At 35.1% G+C, this 22,939-nt stretch overlaps 1 protein-coding gene across 2 annotated transcripts; it reads left to right on the top strand.

The window, feature by feature from the left end:
* Positions 1-6,618: 6,618 nt before the first annotated feature.
* LOC110019128 (probable protein phosphatase 2C 59) lies at positions 6,619-22,228 on the top strand. Of its 2 annotated transcripts, none has more exons than XM_020716705.1 (9): positions 6,619-7,006; positions 7,180-7,361; positions 8,792-8,919; positions 9,206-9,304; positions 15,822-15,959; positions 16,928-17,014; positions 17,332-17,423; positions 21,454-21,528; positions 21,853-22,228. In XM_020716705.1, the coding sequence occupies exons 2-9, from the start codon at positions 7,285-7,287 to the stop codon at positions 22,006-22,008; spliced, it is 852 nt and encodes a 283-aa protein (XP_020572364.1). In that variant the 5' UTR covers positions 6,619-7,006; positions 7,180-7,284; the 3' UTR covers positions 22,009-22,228. The 2 variants fall into 2 exon arrangements, with proteins under 2 accessions (XP_020572364.1, XP_020572363.1); XM_020716704.1 differs by having other exon boundaries at positions 6,625-7,006; positions 15,801-15,959.
* Positions 22,229-22,939: the final 711 nt, after the last annotated feature.

Below are 22,939 nucleotides of genomic sequence, written 5' to 3'. Positions count from 1 at the left end.
CTGAAATACGCATTCAATACTAAAGATGTGACTAATATGATAGATTTATAACACTAAAGTTTTTTTTTGGTACTAATTACTCTATATAAACTACAATTTCTAAATCCAAGTTTTACAGTTCAACTAAAATTGTCCTGAAAAATTCTTCTACAGTTCTGACTCCCCGGCAACGGCGCTAAAACTTGACCGCTTACTTTCTCTACGGTATACCTAGTGATTTAGGTTTTAAATATTATAATTTAAAAATATATTTTATAAATTATATAACTCAAGATTTATCACGATTAAACACTATTTACTAAGTATTAACACAAGTGCACGTATCGCTAAAGTAATATAGGACTTTCCTTAGTCCCGAGTATCAATCCTACAAGGAATCACAAAAGAAATCACTTTAGGTGAAGTTATAGTCCGACACTTTAAGTTCCTAAGTTGGAGTGCCAATAAAAGTTGTTTTTCCATCACTACTAAGATGCAATTTTAATCCTATGTTAAAGCTTATTAAGAGAAATCAATAAGGTGAAATTCAAGATTGATAAAAAGTACTTTTCTCTTATGAATAATTAATTAGGTTGTAGGTTTGAAGTTTAAGAATGTAAATAAAGTAGTGATAAAAGAAGCATATGTCTATCTACCCTCTCCCGAGTTATAGACACAATTAGTGCACTAATAAGTTATTTGCTTTTGGTAATAGTGCCAGTTGGAGCCACATATAGGCTCCCTATAACTATATGCCCCATCTGTCACCCATAAAGCTCTAATTTGAACCTCCCAAAATACTTATCTCCCTACAGGCTTAAATTCAAAAGTATTTACCTCTACAACGGGATTTTGTATACTTAAGTGAATTTCATCCACTGTAGGGTTTGCATAATCCTTTAAAGTTCTATTAACATTACAATCCATATATGGGTTTCCATGATTTTGATCCGCCATTTCTATAATGAGTTTTCGAAATCTTTTTTAGTTACATGGACAATATGAACATTCTCATGTTGATTCACCACCGCTCTCACTCAATCAAGTGGGTCACAACATGTTTTAACAAATCTTATGGCCGGTAAGATATGTAAATTAAGTCTATGAGAACATTCATCACATATAAAATTAAGATTTATTCTTAAACTTCAACACCGTACACTTACTACCAAATCATCACAAAAGAAAAACACAGGGTTTCTACTCACAATGCATAATAGATTCAATAGAAGACTTTATGAAACAAAGCAATTTAAACAAAATATGTGATTCAAAGGATCACAAGACAATCAAACAAACTCTACTTACCAAAACAAGTTCACTAAATACGTGTTTACTGGACTAAAATGCAATCAAAACATAAAATACTTAGCTTTCATCTCTTTGAAATCCTTCCACTGAGGTTCTCTACTACTCCTTACAATTTTTTATACAATCCCTTACAAATGCTATCAAATTCCCTTACATATCTCTATATATTACTGGAATCCTACTCCTAATATGAATTTTTGAAGTCTTTAGGGAGTTCCATACCGTGGAACTTTGTCCTCAAGTCCTCAAATGGCGAAAAGTTGCCCTTTCCATCGTATCAAACCGCTAAATAACCCCCAAAAAACTGCTCCAATTACTTCTGGCACCAGAAAGCGCGCCTAGGTGTCGCCCTTTCTGTCTTCTGATCAGATTCTGGCACCTAGGTGCTAGGAAGTGGTGCCTAGGCACCACATACTGCACTCAACATTGTTCTAATTGTGTTGTTTCGCTTTGATTTCACTCCAGTTCGCTCCAATTGCATTATCTTTTATACATGTACAAAAAACATAAAAATACATTTCTTTAAAGTGCAATTTCATTCATAAATAAATTAAGCATTCCATCTATTTTTAAAAATAAAAATGAAAATATACTAATTACTCTATATAAACACTACAATTTCTAAATCTAAGTCTTACAGATTCAACTAAAATTCTCCTACTGTTGCGACTCTCCGGCAACGGCGCTATAAACTTGACCGCTTACTTTCTCTACGGTATACCCAGTGATTTAGGGTTTAAATATTATAATTTAAAAATATATTTTATAAATTTTATAACTTAATATTTACTACGATTAAACACTATTCACTAGGTATTAACGCAAGTGCACGTATCGTTCAAGTAATATAGGACTTTATTTAGTCCCGAGTATCGATCCTATAGGGAACCACCGAAGAAATCACTTTAGGTGAAGTTCTAGTCTACTACGATAAGGTCCTAGTTTGAAGTGTCGATAAAAGTTGTTTTCTTATCACTACTTCTAAGTTACAATTTTAATCCTATGTTAAAGATTATCAAGAGCAATTAATAAGGTGAAATTCAAAATTGATAAAAAGCACTTTTCTCTTATGAATAATTAAGTAGGTTGTAGGTTTGAATTTTAAGAATGTAAATAAAGTAGTGGCAAAAGAATCATATGCTATCTACCCTCTCCCGAGTTATAGATACAATTAGTTCACTAATAAATTATTTGCATTTGGTAACAGTGTCAGTTGGTGCCACATATAGGCTCCCCATAACGTATGCCCCGCCTGTCACCCAGAAAGCTCTAATATGAACCTCCCAAAATACTTATCTCCCTAACTTTGCACATCCCTCTAACTACTATGTTTCATAGTTAAATGGACAATGTAAACATTCTCATGTTGATTCACCACGGCTCTCACTCAAGTCAAGTGGGTCGCAACAAGTTTTAACAAATCTTATGGCCGATAAGATATGTAAATTAAGTCTAGGAGAACATTCATCACATATAAAATTAAGATTTATTCTTAAACTTCAACACCCTACACTTACTACCAAATCATCACAAAAAAGTATAGGGTTTCTACTCACAATGCATGATAAATTCAATAGAAAACATCATGAAATAAAGCTTATAAACTAAATATGTGTTGTATGGGATGGCAAGATAATCTAACAAACTCTACTTAGCAAAACAAGTTCACTAAATACGCGTTTATTGGATTACAATGCAATCAAAACATACAATACTTAGCTTTAATCTCTTTGAAATCCTTCCACTGAAGTTTTATACTACTCCTTGCAATTGCTGATACAATCCCTTACAAATGCTATCAAATTCCCTTACAAATCTCTATATATTAGTGGAATCCTACTCCTAATATGAATTTTCTAAAGTCTTTGGGGAGTTACATACCGTGAAACTTTGTCCTCAAGTCCTCAAATGGCAAAAAATCGCCCTTTCCATCGTCCCAAATCGCTAAATAACCCCCAGAAAACTGCTCCAATTACTTCTGGCGCCAGAAAGTAACGCCTAGGTGCCGCCCTTTCTGTCTTCTGGTCGGATTCTGGCACCTAGGTGCTTGGAAGTGGCACCTAGGCACATGGTGCACTCAACATTGCTCGAATTGTGTTGTTTCGCTCTGATTTCACTCTAGTTCGCTCCAATTGCTTTATCTATTATACATGTACAAAAAACATAAAAATACATTCATTTAAAGTGCAATTTCATTCATAAACAAATTAAACATTCCTTCTATTTTTAAAAATAAAAATGACAATTTACTAATTACTCTATATAAACATTATAATTTCTAAATCTAATTCTTACATATTCAACTAAAATTCTCCTGAAAAAGTTATTCTGCTGTTGCGACTCCCAGGCAACGACGTAAAAAACATGACCGCTTACTTTCTCTACGGTATACCTAGTGATTTAGAGTTTAAATATTATAATTTAAAAATATATTTATAAATTTTATAACTTAAGATTTACCACAATTAAACACTATTCATTATGTATTAACGCAAGTGCATGTATCGTTCAAGTAATATAAGACTTTCTTTAGTCCCGAGTACTGATTCTACAGGGAATCACGAAAGAAATCACTTTAGGTGAAGTTCTAGTCTACTACTATAAGGTCCTAATTTGGAGTGTCGATAAAAGTTGTTTTCTTATCACTACTTCTAAGTTATAATTTTAATCCTATGTTAAAGCTTATCAAGAGCAATCAATAAGGTGAAATTCAAGATTTATAAAAAGTACTTTTATCTTATGAATAATTAAGTAGGTTGTAGATTTGAAGTTTAAGAATGTAAAGAAAGTAGTGACAAAAGAAGAATATGTCTATCTACCCTCTCCCGAGTTATAGATACAATTAGTTCACTAATAAGTTATTCTCTTTTGGTACAGTGCCAGTTGGTGCTACAAATAGGCTCCCCATAACGTATGCCCCACCTGTCACCCAGAAAGCTCTAATATGAACCTACAAAATACTTATCTCCCTAACTTTGCACATCCATCCAACTACAATGTTTCATAGTTAAATGGACAATGTGAACATTCTCATGTTGATTCACCACCGCTCTCAATCAAGTCAAGTGGGTCACAACAAGTTTTAACAAATCTTATGGCCGGTAAGATATGTAAATTAAGTATAGGAGAACATTCATCACATATAAAATTAAGATTTATTCTTAAACTTCAACACCCTACACTTACTACCAAATCATCACAAAAGAAAAGCACAGAGTTTCTACTCACAGTGCATAATATATTCAATAAAATACTTCATGAAACAAAGCAATTAAACTAAATATGTGATTGAAAGGATCGCAAGACAATCAAAAAAACTTTACTTAGCAAAACAAGTTCACTAAATACGCGTTTACTGGATTATAATGCAATCAAAACATACAATACTTAACTTTAATCTCTTTCAGTCACTAGAGTTTCTAGAAATCTTTCCACTGAAGTTCTCTACTACTCCTTGCAATTGTTGATACAATTCCTTACAAATGCTATCAAATTCTCTTAAAAAACTCTATATATTAGTGGAATCCTACTCCTAATATGAATTTTATGAAGTCTTTGGGGAGTTCCAGACCGCGAAACTTTGTCCTCAAGTTCTCAAATGACAAAAAATCGCCCTTTCCATCGTCCCAAACCGCTAAATAACCCCAAGAAAATTGCTCCAATTACTTCTAGCACCAGAAAGCGACGCCTAGGTGCCGCCCTTTTCTGTCTTCTGGTTGGATTTTGGCACCTAGATGTTAGGAAGTGACGCCTAGGCGCCACATGCTGCACTCAACATTGCTCTAATTGTGTTGTTTCGCTCTGATTTCACTCAACATTGCTCTAAGACGTGGAATAAGAAAATAGATCCCCATCCGTCCTCCACCTTTCGAGGAAAAGTCGCTCCTAGCCTGGTGAAGCCACATGTCAGCCTTAGTTATCGCCTCCTCAACACTTCTCTGGGGACCACGACCCTCACAGCAGCCTAGACAGGTAATCTCGCTCCCACAGGTGAAACACTCATCCTAGGTGAACGCCGTGCAAGAGGGTCATCCAGAGGGACTCCCACTTGACCAACAACCCTCTCTTGAGGAGGGCCTGTAAGGAAACCTGAAGAGATGAGCTTAGTCTCACATTCGCTAGCTTTGTGCTTAGACACAACCCATTTCTTACTCAGTCCTTCGGCAGACACCCCACCCAGAAGCTTGTGCTTCACACCCAACTTGCAAGCTTGTGTCTGCATGTCACTCATTTTCTTAAGGAGTATGCTTTTTTCGGAAAACAGGTAAGGAGGAAGACACAAGATGAAATAATCAAAAGGTGCTGAAGCGGTGCAAACTTCCCTTGCCTTGCCCCAAAGTCTATTTATAATGGCATGGGAACGAAAATCCATGGAAGTCCATTATTGCACAATAATATCATTTATTTATTTATTCATTTATGTATAAGTGATAAAAAAAATTTTCTTGTCCTCATGTGGTAGACAACTTCTGAGGAGCAAGAGAATCGGAGAACTAAATATGTACACATGAAAATGTGTCTGCACGAATCTCAAAGTAGAGAGTGACCTATGAAGGAAGCACAACTAATTAGATGTAGCAATAGACAATTGTTTCAGATGATTAGAGGCAGAGAAAACACCTTCGCCGAACTATCACAAAAGATGATGAAAGGAAGTCCCTCAAGATGATCATCAACCTTCAGAAGAATCGATGGGAGGGACTCTTTCGGACCAAGAATCAATCGAACCAAGACCTGCCAACGATCGAAGACCCTTATCGATCGAATATCTTCGAGGCCTTATTATATATAAATAACCTTGTAAATTATTAAAAAACCCTCCAAAAAAGGTTAAGTATTAGGGGACTATTATGTACTTTTGTAATAATGAGACATATACCTATAAATAAAATATCCATATTATGAATAAAGAATACTCTTTTGCTCGTCTACTATCGCTCCTTCACCCTCAATCACTTTCTCTTAATTGTCTTTTAATAGAACGTTCCATTCATTTGGCATGTTTCCCGGACAATCTCAAATTTAACAACATACATAACTTCAACTGGTGTATCAAATGTTGAAAGGACCGACCAAATTATAAATTCACATATATCTATAAAAATTATGAATTCTATATAATATGAGAATAGATGTATTTTACACATTCATCCACTTCAAAACTGAAATTTCCAAACAAAACAATTGCTCATAAAATACTAGTTTTTGAACAACAGATTTCATAAAGCAACTGCGTCTCAAATGCACTCTAAAACATCACAAGATGGCAGGAGATCAGTTTGGGTGGCCCTGTTCGCATCTGGCTAAATAAGGTTTATTTCATCAACTACGCAAGAGTTTCTACCTCTAAATTGGCTTTTTTTTTTAGCAGATTTAAATTCAGATTAGGGTTAATGAGCCCATGAAGCTAGCCCTAGAAAATATTTTAGTCTGGAATCGAGTGCAACCCATGGCTAGGCGCTCCAAATATTTCCTCGACGTCAGAAAGCTCTGTTACCGATTCCCCTCCGAACCATGGCACGTCTAATCACCCCGGCTTCATTACTTGACGGCTTCAGCTTGCGGCGAGGTCTCCCGTGTTAAATTCCCTCCGCGGCATCTCGAATCTATGAGCGGATCCACCTGAGTTGGACATTGACTGGACTTCAGGTTCCAGAAGAAATCTATAAATTGGAGTCAGCCACCCCTGTCCCTCATGTGAAATTACTAGAAAAAGGTATCCTTTTTATTTAATTGCGTTCTTATCGCTATCTCTTTTTCTGTCTACCTCTTTCTTATCTTCTTTTAATCCGATTGTTTTGGAGTTTGTTTTCTGCTTATTTATCCGGTGTTGACCCGTGATTTACGCTTTTGATTTGGTTATCTTGATCTTCTCAATCGCTTAATTAGGAATGGATGAGGTATGAGGATTTCTGTTGTCGTTTCTTATCGTTGTTCTGTGAGTGAATTGATACAATTGGAAGAGAGGAGAGAACGGCCGCATCGGTAGAAGAGATGGGTTACTTGAATTCTGTGCTTTTGGCAAGCGGAATCCAGGGCGATGGTTCTCCCGTCAGCGGTGGAGGACTCAGGTATCTGAGTTACTGTATGCTTTTTGTCTGTTTGCTTACTGATTTAGGTTTTGTTATTATGGTCGGCAGCCTTGGTTCATTTGGACACCTTTTCCCTTTTGACATTCGGTGTAAAGATCATGAAACTAGTTTTCTAATTCGACATGCTCATCTTGTATTTAGGTTTTATTGACTTATTTGGTTTTTTCTGTAAACGATTTTGATATCCATTCTGTATGAGAATGTGCTGGAGTTTTCTAATTTGTTGAGCAACTTAAGGATTGTAGACGAGCCTTGTTCTCTAAAGAGGAAAATTGGCGCTATAAATCGTTCCCTTTTTCCTTTGATTTTCATAATTTGTTTCACTGTTTGTTTGCGTTTTTACTATGTTATTTAGGACCAGAACAATTGCAAAATATTTGCATGAACAGGCACATGGCGTGTTCTTCTTATTCCAGCTTCTAGAAATGGGATGCCCAAGTTTTCATCTTTTCATCTGTTTCCGAGATGCCATACTTTGTTTTCATCTCACAAAATGTATTTGACAAAGCCGCGGAGTTGCTATGAATATTATTTAAAAATCTAAACGATTCTCTTGTTCTCTTCAAACTAGATACATGAAAGAAATCGAAGTCATTAAAACAATCTAGAAGTTTGAAGTCACGCAGCAATGCTGATTTCTCTTTATTTAGTTTTGCAAGTGCTGGTTTAAGAAATGGCTGAAGGATATATTCGACTTGCCCCTCCAATGGCAACAATTTATAAATTAAGGCTTGATCAAGATATTACCTTTTAACTATAGTTGTCAACTAATTGTAAATTTTCTCAGCTGTCTTTTCTGTAGAAAAGGAACTTCCTTATATGTTTGGTTAGATATCTAATTATTTCCATGTTAGCACTCAATTTTCTTTCATGTTAGTTGTTTAGTTTTTTGGAAGCCCTCTGGCAGTTGAACAGATTGTTTTTATGTCAAACTTGTTTGAGGAAAATTTCTATAAAAAATAGGATACCTAAAGCATGCGGCTTCCATCATTGCATGATATGAGCAGCCAATGATGCACAGCCCTTATGTTTAGAATGCTTGTATGACAAAGTAAAGAGTTTGTGTGTGCGTGAGTGTGTGTGTGTGGTTTAAGCTCATGACTTTCACTTCAAGTCGCAATGCGGATGGCTAAGATTTGCTTTAACTTTTTTTTCAGAATGACGAAAAATCCTGTATGTTCTCTTAAGCAAATAACACTTCCTTACTCTGGATTGCTTACAGTCTTGACTAGTTTATTGCGGTTTTAATTTGTCATTGCTATTTTATGTCTATATTTTCTGATTGAAGTTTTTCTCACCTTCAGTATGAACTCGTGTAATTATCCGGTCTTTTTTACGTAAATCCTTTGCCATTCATACCTGTAAGCAATTAAGTTTTACATTATGTAGCATTTTTATCTTGATGACAGCCAGAACAGCAAATTCAGCTATGGATATGCAAGTTCTCCAGGGAAAAGGGCTTCAATGGAAGATTTTTATGAAGCCAGAATTGACAGTGTTGATGATGAAATAGTTGGTCTTTTTGGAGTATTTGATGGTATTTTTTTTCCCTCAATGTCGTAGAGCTAGAAGTATACCATTCCTCAATGCCTATTTATCAATATGAATGTAAACAAGTGCCTTTCAGTTTTACATGTTTAGTCATATTTCACCTGATTGCTCTACCTATTTGGTATATTTGAAAAATGATGTCCTTGTTTCATCATGTTGTAGTTTTCACTTTTGATTGTCTTATATTTATGATGTTTTACACTTTTTTTTCCAATGACTGCTATTATAACTTCCAGCACCCAACTATCAACATCTTTCATGTTTACATGCAGGTCATGGCGGTGCTCGTGCGGCTCAATTTGTTAAACAAAACCTATTCAGTAACTTGATTAGGCACCCTAAATTCGTTAGCGACACAAAGTCAGCAATAGGTGATTTCTTCTCTATCCATGCAAATTATTTTCTCATTTGTTGGATGGCAATTGTTTATCTCCATTTAAGGCTAAAATTCCAAATGTTACATCTACGTCTGATGAATATTAAATTTATATTAGGAATTTTTAAAGAAATTTTATATCATCAATTTTACCTTTTTTTTGTACTATTGAGCAGTTATTTTGGACATGAAGTCATGAAAATCATATTGTTAAACAATGTATTTAGTATACATGATAGATGTACATTAGGGGTGTAAACAAGCGGAACTTGAGCGGGTTAGAGGCTTGTTCGAGTTTAGCTTGTTTAATTTTTATTTTTGTTCGGGTTCAACTTGTGTTTGGTCTATTGTTCAAAGTGATGGTGATATTGATGGGGATGTTATTAGTAAAATTCAAGTTGGTTTTCTATTGTGTGATAGAAAAGTATCGCTTGAATTGAAAGGAAAATTTTATAAGATGGTGGTGAGAAGTGCAATCCTCTATGGCGCTGAATGTTGACCTTTAAAAGTGAAACAAAAAACTAAGTGTTGTCGAGATGAGAATGATTTGGTGGATTAGTGGCTTTACACTTGGAGACAAAATGCGAAATGAATATATCCGTGATAGTGTTGGTGTAGCTCCAATGACAGACAAAATTAGAGAGAGTCGTCTTAGATGGTTTGGTCACATTAAATATCGACCATCTGATGATCCTATTAGAAGAGTAAATGTTTTAGATTCGACTTATGTTAATAAAGGTAGAGGTAAACCTAGGATGACTTGGGCATATTGTATAAAAAATGATCTTAATATATTAGAATTAAATCACTAAATAGGACTAAATAGGTCACAATGGAGAAAAAGGATTCATGTAGCAGACCCCACTTAGTGGGATAAAAGTTTTGTTGTTGTTGTTGTTGGGTTCAACTCGTGTTCGAAATGACTCGCTAATAGCCTGTTCGTGTTTGACTCAATTCAAACTCATTTATTCGAATTAAGCTCATGTTCGGCTCGAACTTAAGCTCAAATTAAATTTAAAATATTAATTTTTTTTATTTTATAATATTTTAAAGGAAATAAAAATTTAATAATCACTCTTCCACATAATGGTCGTGAAGTTGAAAATTCTAATTTTCTCAACTTCGTTTAGTACATTTATAATGGATTGGTAATCTCATTTCTCTTGAAGTCTTGATGTGGGACTAACTTAATAGAAAAGAATTGGATCGGGCTAGGGCATTAACATACATACCACGAAATTTTTTTTATATTTAAATATGTAATAGTTGTCATCACTCATGAATACTGTAGGTGGGCCGTCAGGGGAATTATTGGAAAAATCTGAGCGACATTTACATGCATACCACCAAATTCTTATGTATTTACATATCTAACATGTTTAGTTTTTTTTTTTTCTAATTTGAGAGGCATTTACATACACACCACCCAATTCTTATTTTTATTTACATATCTAAGATGGAATTTTTTTAAAAAAAATAGCGGCATTTACATATATACCCCCCAATTTTTATGTATTTACATATCTACATCTAAATTATCTTTTTTATATTTATAAAAATAAAATAATTAATTTTATATTTGTATATTATTTATGTATTATTTAATTATTTCGAGCGCGAGCCAAACACTATCGAGCAAAAGTTTGTTCGTGTTTGACTCGTTTATAAATCGAGCTTAAAGAATTTGTTTGTGTTCGGCTTGTTTATTTAACGAACACATCAAACACGAGCTACTTAACAATCCTAATATGATTCGTCAATAATGAGCCTTTTTGACAACCCTATTATACATGATACAAGAGTTGGTGAGATTTATTCCATTTGGTTTGATAGGACTTGGGTCTAATTAGGCATGACTATCTTATTTATTATAAAAAAGATAAAATAATATTAGTTTAAGATGGTGTTATAACAAAATGACAAATTTAATGAGCAATTAGGAGAGAAATAATAAGAAATCATTTATTATAATATAAAAAATATTATTTTTTAAATATTTTTAATATTTTAAAGATAAATTCTTCAGATTTAATAAAGTTTGAGTATATTTAATATTACTATTTTTTTTTTAAATAAGCAGGCTCACGAGTTAACAGGTCGAGTTGGGGCTAGCTTAAGCTTAGCTTATTAGCTCATCGAGCTCAATTCAGGAGCCACTTATCGAGCCTAGTTCAAGCTGGCTGACGAGTTAGTTTGACTCACTTAAATTCCTAGACTTCACAAAAGAATTTAATTTTCACTTATGTATAATCTTTCCCTTTTCCGTGATTGATATTTCAGTGAAGTGTTTCAATACCTTCGACCTTTATCCTTTTCCTTTCTTATCCTTTTCATATGAGTCTATCTCCTTTTGCTTCAAAATAAAAGAAGAGGTCATTCTTCATATTAAACTTATCTCTCTTCCCCTTATTTGTTTAAATACTATTCAGAAGCTTGAGCAAATCCAGTAACCACAACCATCAGTCCAAGACAACCCTAAAGAGCATCCAACATTCCTTCAATCAAACCTAAAGAGGAAAGTTAATAAAAACATCCATGAGAAACGACAACCCTAAATAAAATAGAACTCAGGTTGAAAACACAACCATGAGTTCATGACAGCCCTAAAGAACATCCATCAATCACAAAAAATCAGAAAAACTCAAGTTGCCATTAACCACAACAAAATCACCATTGCAATAGTAACCAACATAACATTTTTATCAACTTAGAGGAACACCGAACACCCTCTAGATAACAACTGTCAACCACAAAAAAAAATCAGAATATTATTATCTAAATATGTAAATAAAAGCAAACTTAAAGCAATCGTTTAATGGCGGATTTCACATGAGAGAGAAAACAAAAGGTCAATCGAGAGAATTTGAGGCTAGAGAGAACATATAAACATTCTTTTCATTTTCTAACCAACAAAATTGGGGCTCAAAAATTCTCGACACCGAACATGAAACGCCCTCTATCAGGAATTTCTCTTATCAACATTCGTCAATGCCAAACCACGATAACATATAAACATTTACCATAACAAAGTATAGAACTAGGATTGCAACAGACGATAACTATCTTAGATGATAAAAGCAAGATTAAGAGAAAGAAGTTACTCAATAGACAAAAAAAAAGAGAATGTGAGGACGGATAGATAGAGATCAGGCAATGAGCAAAAGACACCATTGAATGGTTGTAGCCAGTTGGAATGCCAGAGTTGTGATTTGTTTCCTCACCCAGGGTTTGATACTTTGACAAGGGAAGATAGGAGACTATAGAGGACTAGCCTAGGCGGTAGGGCAAATGAAAAAAATTGGGGAGGGGCTATGGGAATGAAAATAATTTAGGGTTTAGTGACTTAACTCTTAAGCCTTATTATCGTAAATCATCATCACGTATCCGCGGACCCCAGGTGTTGATCTCCACCATCCATTTTTAATTTCGATGCAATCGAAATGCCTATAGAGTCAATCCAATATTGACTCAAAATTGCATAAAAAAAAGTCTGATCCAAATGTTTGACTCACAGATCCACTTGTTCTGTTTGATCTGGTCTCGATTCATGCTCAAATTCAAATTGGTTTTCGAGCGATTAACCTTCTTCGAGCAAATTTCTCAGCCCTAAAGTTGGGCGACACTCCCCCATAAGAAAGAAGACCGATCAGCTCTCAATCTATCAGGATTGAACGACATGGGATCACACTTGGCTCAATTTCACACCGAATGTGAGTCCGCCTCACATGCGGGACACCTTGTGTCATTATCCTAGCCATTTTCTATAGATTGGGAGGTTGAGGAGGCAGTGCAAGTCAGCTTATCCTTCAAAGAGCAATATACATTTAGTAGAATTTAAAAAAGTCATTGAAGTGCAAGAAATAAGTTGTTGAGATTTCACATATTTGTCTTCGAAATATAAGCCCTCAGATCCACACATCATCTCAACCCATTGAAAAGGAGCAGTTATCCTCCTTTATAAGTCAAGGATTTTAAAATAGGTTGATAACTTAAGGAGAGGGACTTGGAAATGGGCAGTGGAAGCACGACGTGGTTCTAGCAATTGTTACTCCTGCAATTTGGTTAAATAGGTAAAATAAAAAAGTATTATTTCGTTGAAAATATGAGAAATTGTATCTTTTTTATAGCAACTCCAATATATACTCTTTGTTGCATATTAATTTTGTATGTTTCCTAATAGAAGAGCTAATATGATGCTACCCAAAATCTTATAAATCAAGTATTATTATTTTGGATGAAGTTTTTAATTAAAAATGTTGATTAATGATTTTTATGTACAATAACTCAACGAGAAAGGACGCCTTCAAGTGCCTTGATGCGACTCTACATGCCGTGTGTATGTCATTAGAGGAGAAATTTCTGAAAGTCACGGGCTTATACAAAACTCATATATTATCCCATAAACTAAAATATAGCTCATTGAATAATATGTGAAAACTCATTGCCAGCGAAAGCCATGAAGCGACATGACTATGAAACTACTTACAACTAGGCAAATCTTACAAGCAGTTATGACTTCATTTTATAACTGGTAAAAATAAAAAAAACCCTTTAAATTTTCTTCCAAGTTGAAGAGTACCACCATAGATAAGGTTCTCAAGGCTGTCATAAGTTAAACCATTTTAAAATTGGACAAAGTTATATAATTTAAGTAATTCTTACATATCCAATCTATTAAGTTCTTTATATTAATTGCACCAGTGACTGGAGAGTTGATGCAATATAACATATTAGACAAGATTTGTATGAAAAGCAAATGTGTATTGTTTTCCTAGTATTATAACTTTTTAATGTATATGTATTTTTAATCACCTAGATTGCTTTTGTACTTACATTTGTGTTATAAATGTTGTATTATAATTCTTCACTTGCACTTTGTGTTATGCTTGCCGGTAGATCTCTTCAAATGATATAGTTTTTATTTGTGATGTGCTACTATCATATATATATATATATATATATATAAAAGATGGTTGTGAGACCTGCAATGCTTTATGGCGCGGAATGTTGGCCTTTAAAAGAGAAGCATGATCCCGTCAGGTTTGGACTGGACCCATGCACCTAACCGCTCGAGTACCACCCTCATAAACATCTGTTGCGGCGGGTGAGGGGTGGGGAGGATTCGAACCTCAAACTAGAGGGGACTTACAACTGACGAAGCAGATGTCTACCAACTGATCTGGGAACATGGCGCATATATATAAGTATATATATATATATATATATATATATATATATATATATATTAAATTATATAGTCATGGTTGTTACTACATGCTCTTTGTATATGCGTAATCTAAACTCTTAAAGAATCTTATTTGAATACTGTTCGAACCCTATTCAAATCATGTTCAAATATAATTCAAACATTGTTGTAACCTTTGTTGAATCATGTTCAAATCATGTTTGGACCTCAAATCATGTTTGGACCATGTTCGTTTGGACCATGTTCGAAACTTCATCAAATCTTGTTTAATTTATGTTCAAACCTTGTTTAGTCGTTGTTTGAACCATATCTTCAAATCAGATGGACTTACAACTGACGAAGCAGATGCCTACCAACTGATCTGGGAATGTGGCGCATATATATATATGTGTGTGTGTGTGTGTGTGTGTGTGTGTGTGTGTGTGTATGTTAAAATTTTGATGCATGCCATAGCTGCCATGATAGTTCTTTGCTATGTTTAGTGTCCTATATAGTCATGGTTGTTACTGCACGCTCTTTGTATATGTGTAATCTAACCCCTTAAAAAATCTTATTTGAATACTGTTCAAACCCTATTCAAATCATGTTCAAATATGATTCAAACATTGTTGTAACCTTTGTTGAATCATGTTCAAATCATGTTTGGACCATGTTCAAAACTTCATCAAATCTTGTTTAATTTATCTTCCAACCTTGTTTAATCTATGTTTGAACCATATCTTCAAATCATGCTTGAATTTATGCCAGTTCATGTTTCGATCATACTCAAAACTCAATTTATTCCAATTGCTAGGTCCAATTCTCATTTGTGCAAATAATTTGCCAAAAAGAGGACTTAAGATGAGAATATTACTAACATTTTACCTTCGTACCATTGTAATTGCCAAAGCAGCTGTCTCTAAGAAATGGTGGATAGCTACAAGTGGAATTAAAAAAGAGGTGGTGTGAGTGAGAAGGTTGTTTATTTATTTGTTTATCTTTAGTTACGGTGCTTAGCCAGATTTCTTAGGACGAGTAATTTTGAGAGGAGATTTAAATTTCACTCCCTCCTTTTTTTTCATGTCAAAATATCTATTTCCTCTCATTCGAAAATATCATCATTCATATATATATATATATATATATATATATATATATATATATATATAGCTAGATAGATATCTATATATATCTGTGTGTGTTTGCGCTTCTTGTCAAATTTGTAAATTAAATCCTTGAATCGAATTATTATTGGATCTTTTTATTTCTGAGTTGTAAATTATTTACTATTGTATATTTTATGCAGTTGATGCATACACTGAAACAGATTCGGAGTTCCTCAAATCTGAAAATAATCATGGCCATGATGCTGGATCAACCGCTTCAACTGCTATTCTTGTTGGTAATCGTCTGCTGGTTGCTAATGTTGGGGATTCTAGGGGTGTTATCTGTCGAGCCGGACATGGTAAATTTTCATATTTCATTACTTTTGAACAATTTTTATCGATTGTGAAACATTTAAACAAATTTTCCGATAAGAAATGTTGTACTAAAGTTTGATTAGGAGATTCATCTTTCAGTTTATTATTTGCATATTTTCCTGATATTTTTTAGTGGGGCTAACTTGGACTAGAGTTACATGAGTTTCTCCATCCAACATCTGTGAAAACAATCTACTTATAATAATAGGAAAATTACATGCAAACCACACAAATTCTTATTTATTCACATATGTAACACCCAAGGTGTGATATTTGCACTTATAACATCTTGATGTCATATACCTATGCATGAAAAGTTATATTTCACTTTTAAGCGATAGTTATGGTAGTGTTTTTTATGTTGTTAAAGATTTGAGTGGCATGCTTGTAAATATGAATGTTTAGGTGTTAGATATGTAAATATATAGAATTTTATGTTATGCATGTAAATGCCACTTGAAGAACTAATGCTTTACTTACATCTATAATATTATCATGGTATCAGCACTAGCTTGAGAACTTCACGCTTTAACTTTCCATATTGTCGTTTTCCATTCTTTTTCTATCTATCAAGAATGATATCTGGTTTAAATTTGTAGATAAAATTTGTACACATCATTGTTGCTCGCATTGAATAGAAGTTGAGGTTTATTATTATGTGACGTATATTTTTAAAATAATGGCTCGCAGTTAACATAATATTAACTTCTATTTCTCAGATACTTATATCTTTATATTTATTTATATCTATTTCTCAGCTGTGATTTTAAGAACTGGAGATGATCACTTGGTTTATTTCTCTCTGATCTAATTAGGAAAAAAATTGTAAATGTCACTTGAGCAAACGGTATAATTAGCAAATTTCTTTGAGTTATTGATTGTTCATTCGTGTTTAGTTGATAAATAAGCTTCAATGCAAGGCCTTAATTTAAGGGTGATTCAACGTGTGCAGCTATAGCTGTTTCTCGTGATCATAAACCCGACCAAACGGATGAAAGGCAACGCATCGAGGATGCTGGAGGCTTTGTAATGTGGGCAGGTAAGAAGAGCAAGTAATCATCAGAACAGGAATTTTTAAAAGAAACTTAAATACCTACCTACCACACAATTCTTACGGATTTACATATCTAGCACCTAAAGTTTGTTTACATTTATACCACATTGATGGCATAAGTCCATTTGACTTTTATATTAGTAAAAGTAATATTTTTGATGTGAAGGTTTGAGTGTTATGAATGTAAATATTAAAGTTTTAGATGTTAGATATGTAATTACATAAAAGTTGTGTGTGTATGTAAATGCTCTATATGATTGTATTCCTTTTACCTCTCATATCTAACAAGTGCCCAACTATAGGAACATGGAGAGTTGGTGGTGTTCTTGCTGTATCCCGTGCATTTGGTGATAAGCTTCTGAAGCAGTATGTTGTGGCAGATCCAGAAATTCAGGTCCAAGAATAACATTTTCATCTGAAATGCATTACTTTCATTTGCTATTCTCTTTTCTGGATCTAGAAATATAAGTTTATCAAGAATGTTAATCCTCCATAGTTTTTTTTCATATATTTCTGGGGAATTTTCATGCATACCTATGAAATATATATATTCATATATCTAACACTTGAATATATGTTATGACTGATTTATATAAACTCTATTCTATAAATGGCATAAAAAATTAATGATAACGGAATTCATTATAGAACTAAGGGGAAACAGATATTCTTGCTGAATTCAAATAGAAAATTACAACAAGCCAATGTGTAAATCTGAAATTTTAACATACAACAACACAATACTAGCCCTAAGGTTGAATCGAGGGTGTAAGTGGTGCTGATTAGAGGTTGGGCCTCCAAAAAAATAACAAAGAGGAGGTCAGTGGGCTGGAATGTGGGGCGGCAATAAAAGGGAAGATGGCAGCAGCCCAGTGAGGTGAGGAACTGCCAGAGCAACGAATGGACTTGCTGTCCTTGGCGGCAGCAGCAGCAGCGAACGGGAGGCTGAAACAACAAAAACAATGAAGGGTTGTTATCCTGGGCGGCAACAACAAGTAAAGGGAGTTCGTGAGTGATCGAAGTGAAGATGCAGACGATTTGGGTTGGCAGCATCACAGGTGGAGCTGTGAGGGGAAGGAAGCTGATGCAGGAAAGTGATAGGGAAGGATATCAGATGGATAAACACTACCTCGAGAATGAGATATAGCCGGAGCACCATTTAGAATCCTTGGATACAGCCCTTGAAGGGAGATGGGAGACTCCAACGGCTATCCCGACACAAACACAACAAAAAAACTAACCCTAGACTTCAATGAAAATGAATAAATAGACCTATGATAACTAGGAGTGGACTTCTCTAAAAAAGAGAGGCGCTACTCCCTGGCTTAGGGCTGACCGGTCCTCACAGGACTTGGACCAAACTGGTCCAAGCATGCAACTGGGCATTAGACACCCACGTTAGTCTCTTGGGGTTGGGGGGGCTTCGATCTCATCTGTCGAAGTTTTTTATCTTCTCATAATATGAAGTCATATTGGCCACGCTGAATGTAGCAAAAGTATTGTAATCACTTGGGGTTGGAGGATTTTTGGCTACGCCCCTCGAACCACCTCGATCCCCACGTTCGGATGTATTCTCCCACAAGATGCTTGAGAAGATTTCCTGAATTTGCATGTAACCATCTCTATCTGTTCAACCATTTGTGGGTACCTTGTTGAATTGAAATGGAACTTGGTGCTAACTGTGCTCTGCAGAGTCCCAAAAAAGTAGCCCAAGGTTGGCTCTTCCCTCTGTGAAGTGAAAACCGACTGAACCTCCCCTAATGGTGATAGTTCTGGCAATAAGCTGTCAATTAGGATATCCTGAAATTCTCTCTGTAGTTGTTGTTCTATATCTGATACCAAAACTGATCCCAATGACATCTGTCTGCTTGAAAGAGCACCAGAACTTCAAACTCCATAGAAGGCAAGAGAACTATGTGCTTTCTTTCCTTTGTCAATTAGTTGGTGTTTTTGAACCCATCATGTTGAGTCTTGCGCTCAAAGTACCTCAGACTCCCCAACAACAAACATCACACCACATGATTATGTTGTTGGTCCCTAATAGAAAACTCTACAAGATATCTCGTGTCAATGCTAATCATGTTCTTTTTCAACCACGTTAGGGAATATGGTTGAGAATGTCTCTGACTAGTGAGACTCAACTTATTCACCATATGTATAGATGCCACGTTCTTACTACTGTTTCCATCGATGATAATGCCACACACATTTTACTTTACAGTGTAATAGATGAAAGATGCGGCGAAGCCATTGCTGCTCTCTTGCTATCATTAGATGGAAGCTGGTACTCCTACACATCCTCACTATCTTCTATGTCTCCAATACCACTCTTCACGTTTTTTGCTGCTCTCTACTCAGTAAAAGAAACAACTCTGGTAGTAGGAAACTGGAAGCAATGTATTTTAACCCATGATATCTAAAACACTCTCTTGCTGGCAATGTGTTCAGTACACTATTCCTCTTAGGATTCTTCCCACTCTGATCAGCTCTGTCATCTTTTTTGGACAATTTTCATATCTTCCTCAGGTGTGTCTCCTACTATTGGTGACTGTATGAATATTGTCAAGGTCTTAACATCACTCAACGACAAATACAACTGTAGTCGGACAACATTGTTGAATGTTGGCTTCAGACCTTCTAAATTTTTGGTAATATTGTGCTCTTGTAGCTCTATCAACTCACATTTTAGCATGAGCTGCTCAAACTGTGTCGTGAACTCTTCCACTAACAACTCTCTCTGTTGTAGGTGATGGAGCTTCAAAAATGTCCTAGCAGTAGTGTGGGGATAGGTGCTTATTTACATCTCCTTCATCATCTTCAGCGTAGTGATCTTGTTCCAACCTTCTTTCTGTCTCATTCTCTTCTTCAGCTTTATGACATCATGCTTTACTCTTCCATAAGCTGACACTTGTACTCAAAAATCTTCTCGACGGTCTGCAGTTACTCAATGAAGTCATCCAGATTCATTTGCCTCTCAAAATCTGGTAAGTTTACCTTCACTCCCATGTCTCTATGTCCTCCAAAACTCATTCCATCCTTCGGCCTCATTTTATACTAAATCCCAAAGCGTTGTGGTCTATCCTCTTCACTGGAATTATTCTTACCGAAGGGATTCAAATTTTTCTTCCTCTCATCTTCGAACATCACTGTCACGATCGACGGTGATCTCTTCATGGGTTTCTTTTGTCAAGTTCAACCAGTCTTTGTTGAAGTTGGTTTTTTTTCCGCTGCAACTTTTACAAGGTAATTTTATGAATGGCTTCTGACATTTGTCTCTTTAGTGGTATAGCTAGGGTTTAGATTTTGGAGGTGTATGGGGCTGATTTAGGTTGGTAGAAAAATATTTTAGTGTGGCAGATTTGAAAAATTAGCAAGGAGGAATGGTTTTAGGTGGAATTTGGGTTAGGTATTGGTGAATTTTGATAATCCTAGGTTGGAACTAGGGTTAGAGTATGTCTGATACAAATGATATCGGAATTCATCACACAACCAAGGAGAAACAAATATTATTGCTAATTCAAATAGGAAATTACAACATGCCAATGTGGAAATTTGAAACTACAGCAAACAACAACAAAATACTAGCCCTAGGGTTGAATCTTGGGTAAAAGTGGTGGCGGTTAAAATTTGGGCCTCTAGAGAGGTAGCAAACGGGAGGGTAGTAGGATGGAATGTTGGGCGACAACAAGGGCCAAGCTGGCAACAGCAAGGGGAGTTGAGGAATGGCGGGAACAACGCTGTCCTGGGCAGCGGCAATAGGGAAATGAAGGCGGAAACAACAGGAACAACAAAGGGTTGCTATCTTGGGCGGTGGCAGCAAGGAAAAGGAGGCCATGAGAAATGGCAGCAAAGATACAGATAGTTTGGGGTGGCTGCAACACAAGTGGAGCGGCAAGGGAAAGGAAGCTGGTGCGTGAAAGGGATGGGGAATGTTATTGAAATGATAAACACCACCTCGGGAATGAGATACGGCCGGAGCACTACTCGGAACCCTGGGATACAACTCTATGAGGGAAAAACAGATGTCGTGGCTGTCCCGAAACAAACACAACAAAAAAAACTAGCCCTAGACATCAATAAAAACGAATAAATTAGACCTATTATAACTAGGAGTGGGCCCCTCTCAAAAGGAGAGGCGTTACTCTCTAGCTTAAGGCTAGCCGACTATCATAGGATCTAGACCGAACTTGTTCAGGCATGCAGACAGGCATCAGACGCCAGCGTTAATTTCATTAACATGAACTTATCTAAATTAAAATGCATTTTTCCATACATATGTTTTGATATTATTTCAACATTAAGATCTTCTATGAATAAATGTAAACATTTAATTATTCGATGACATATACATAAATTTCTCTATTTTTTCCTCAAGCTTTATTTGTCAGAGCATTTAAATGTATAATGATCATATAAAATTTCAGGAAGAAGTGGTTGATGGCTCTCTTGAATTTCTCATCCTTGCAAGTGATGGGCTGTGGGATGTTGTTACAAATGAAGTTAGTCAAAATACTTCAATTTTCAATTACTATTTATTTTTTTGAAGCTTTAAATGCATACCACTCAATTCTTAATGTATTTATTTATCTAACACCATACATGCCACCTTATCTATGCATGAAAATGTATATTTCACTTTCTAAAATTTAAGATGGTAATATTTTTTATGTGATATGGAAGATCTAGGCGGTATAAATATAAAAAGTAATGTTTAAGTGTCAGATATGTAATCATATAGCTATTGAGTGGTATGCATGTAATTTATAACATTTTTCTTGAAATTGGAATCATCCTTCTTACTGTAATTATGCCCTTTTGTTTAGGAGGCAGTCTCAATGGTCCAGCCAATTGATGATCCAGAAGAGGCAGCCAAGAGATTGATGCAAGAAGCTTACCAGCGAGGGAGTGCAGATAACATTACTTGTGTTGTCGTCCGTTTCCTAACTAGCCAGAATAATAGCATCTCTGAGCAGAAATGACACCGTGGACCTTCCAATTTCTAATCTGGGCTTGTGCAGTAAAATCTTCTTTCAACAACTGATTTCTTATAAATGTTCTTCCTCCATGAAGTTCTAATATTTATCACCGAATTCTTCTTGTTAACATTTACATCAATTATTACCTTATAGCCTATTTCCTGCTTGAAGTGGTTGCTGACCAAGCTTATCTATTTAATGCTCTTTTTTAATTAATTTATTATGAAATTCATCTACATCCCACAAAATTCTTATGTATTTACACACTTAATACGCAAAATTTAATATTTACATTTATAACACCTTGGTGTTATAAATCTATGCATTAAAAGGTGCATTTCACTTTTAAGGAGTTAGTGATTGCGGTATATTTGATGTCATGATAAAGATTTGAGTGGTATGCATGTAGATATGAATGTTTAGATGTTAGATTTGTAAATTCGTTAGAATTGTGTGGATGTATGTACATGGCCGTACTTTTTTTAAAAATAGGACATTTTTAGAAGGGAATACAGATGCATCATGCAAGCGGCTTGTTCTCTTACAGCAAATTTCCTTCCACCGAGTTTCGTCAAATAAGTAAATAAATAGAGCATTCATATTTACTTGAAAATATTCTTCACTGAGGTCAATCAAGTTTAATGTGTAATGCCTCAATGCCACTGATTAATAAAAATAATTCTTTATTAGGTTTCCACAGGCAATAACTTTGTTGAGATCAGATTGTTTTTGGTCCATAAATTGGAAGATATGGTAATATGAAAGTGGAAAATCTAGTCATTGAGAACAAGACTGTTGCTTGGAAAACTCTACTAGAAAAATAAATGAAGAACCTGTGTCCCATGGTGAGAATTTGTTGTTTGAATGTTGTACAAGAGAATATCAATTTCAAAGCAATTGGATAACTTTATTACAGGGTTCTGGTCAGGCAGTT

Source organism: Phalaenopsis equestris, unplaced genomic scaffold (genome assembly GCF_001263595.1).
Source record: "Phalaenopsis equestris unplaced genomic scaffold, ASM126359v1 Scaffold000050, whole genome shotgun sequence".
Taxonomy (NCBI): domain Eukaryota; kingdom Viridiplantae; phylum Streptophyta; class Magnoliopsida; order Asparagales; family Orchidaceae; genus Phalaenopsis; species Phalaenopsis equestris.
This window is presented reverse-complemented; position numbering and strand designations above follow the sequence as displayed.

Coding starts and splice junctions, on each gene's coding strand:
- LOC110019128 (XM_020716704.1), top strand. CDS start 7,285: ATGGGTTACTTGAATTCTGTGCTTTTGGCAAGCGGAATCCAGGGCGAT. Junction 9,305..15,800: donor CGACACAAAGTCAGCAATAG/GTGATTTCTTCT, acceptor TATTTTATGCAG/TTGATGCATACACTGAAACA. Junction 21,529..21,852: donor GGGATGTTGTTACAAATGAA/GTTAGTCAAAAT, acceptor CCTTTTGTTTAG/GAGGCAGTCTCAATGGTCCA.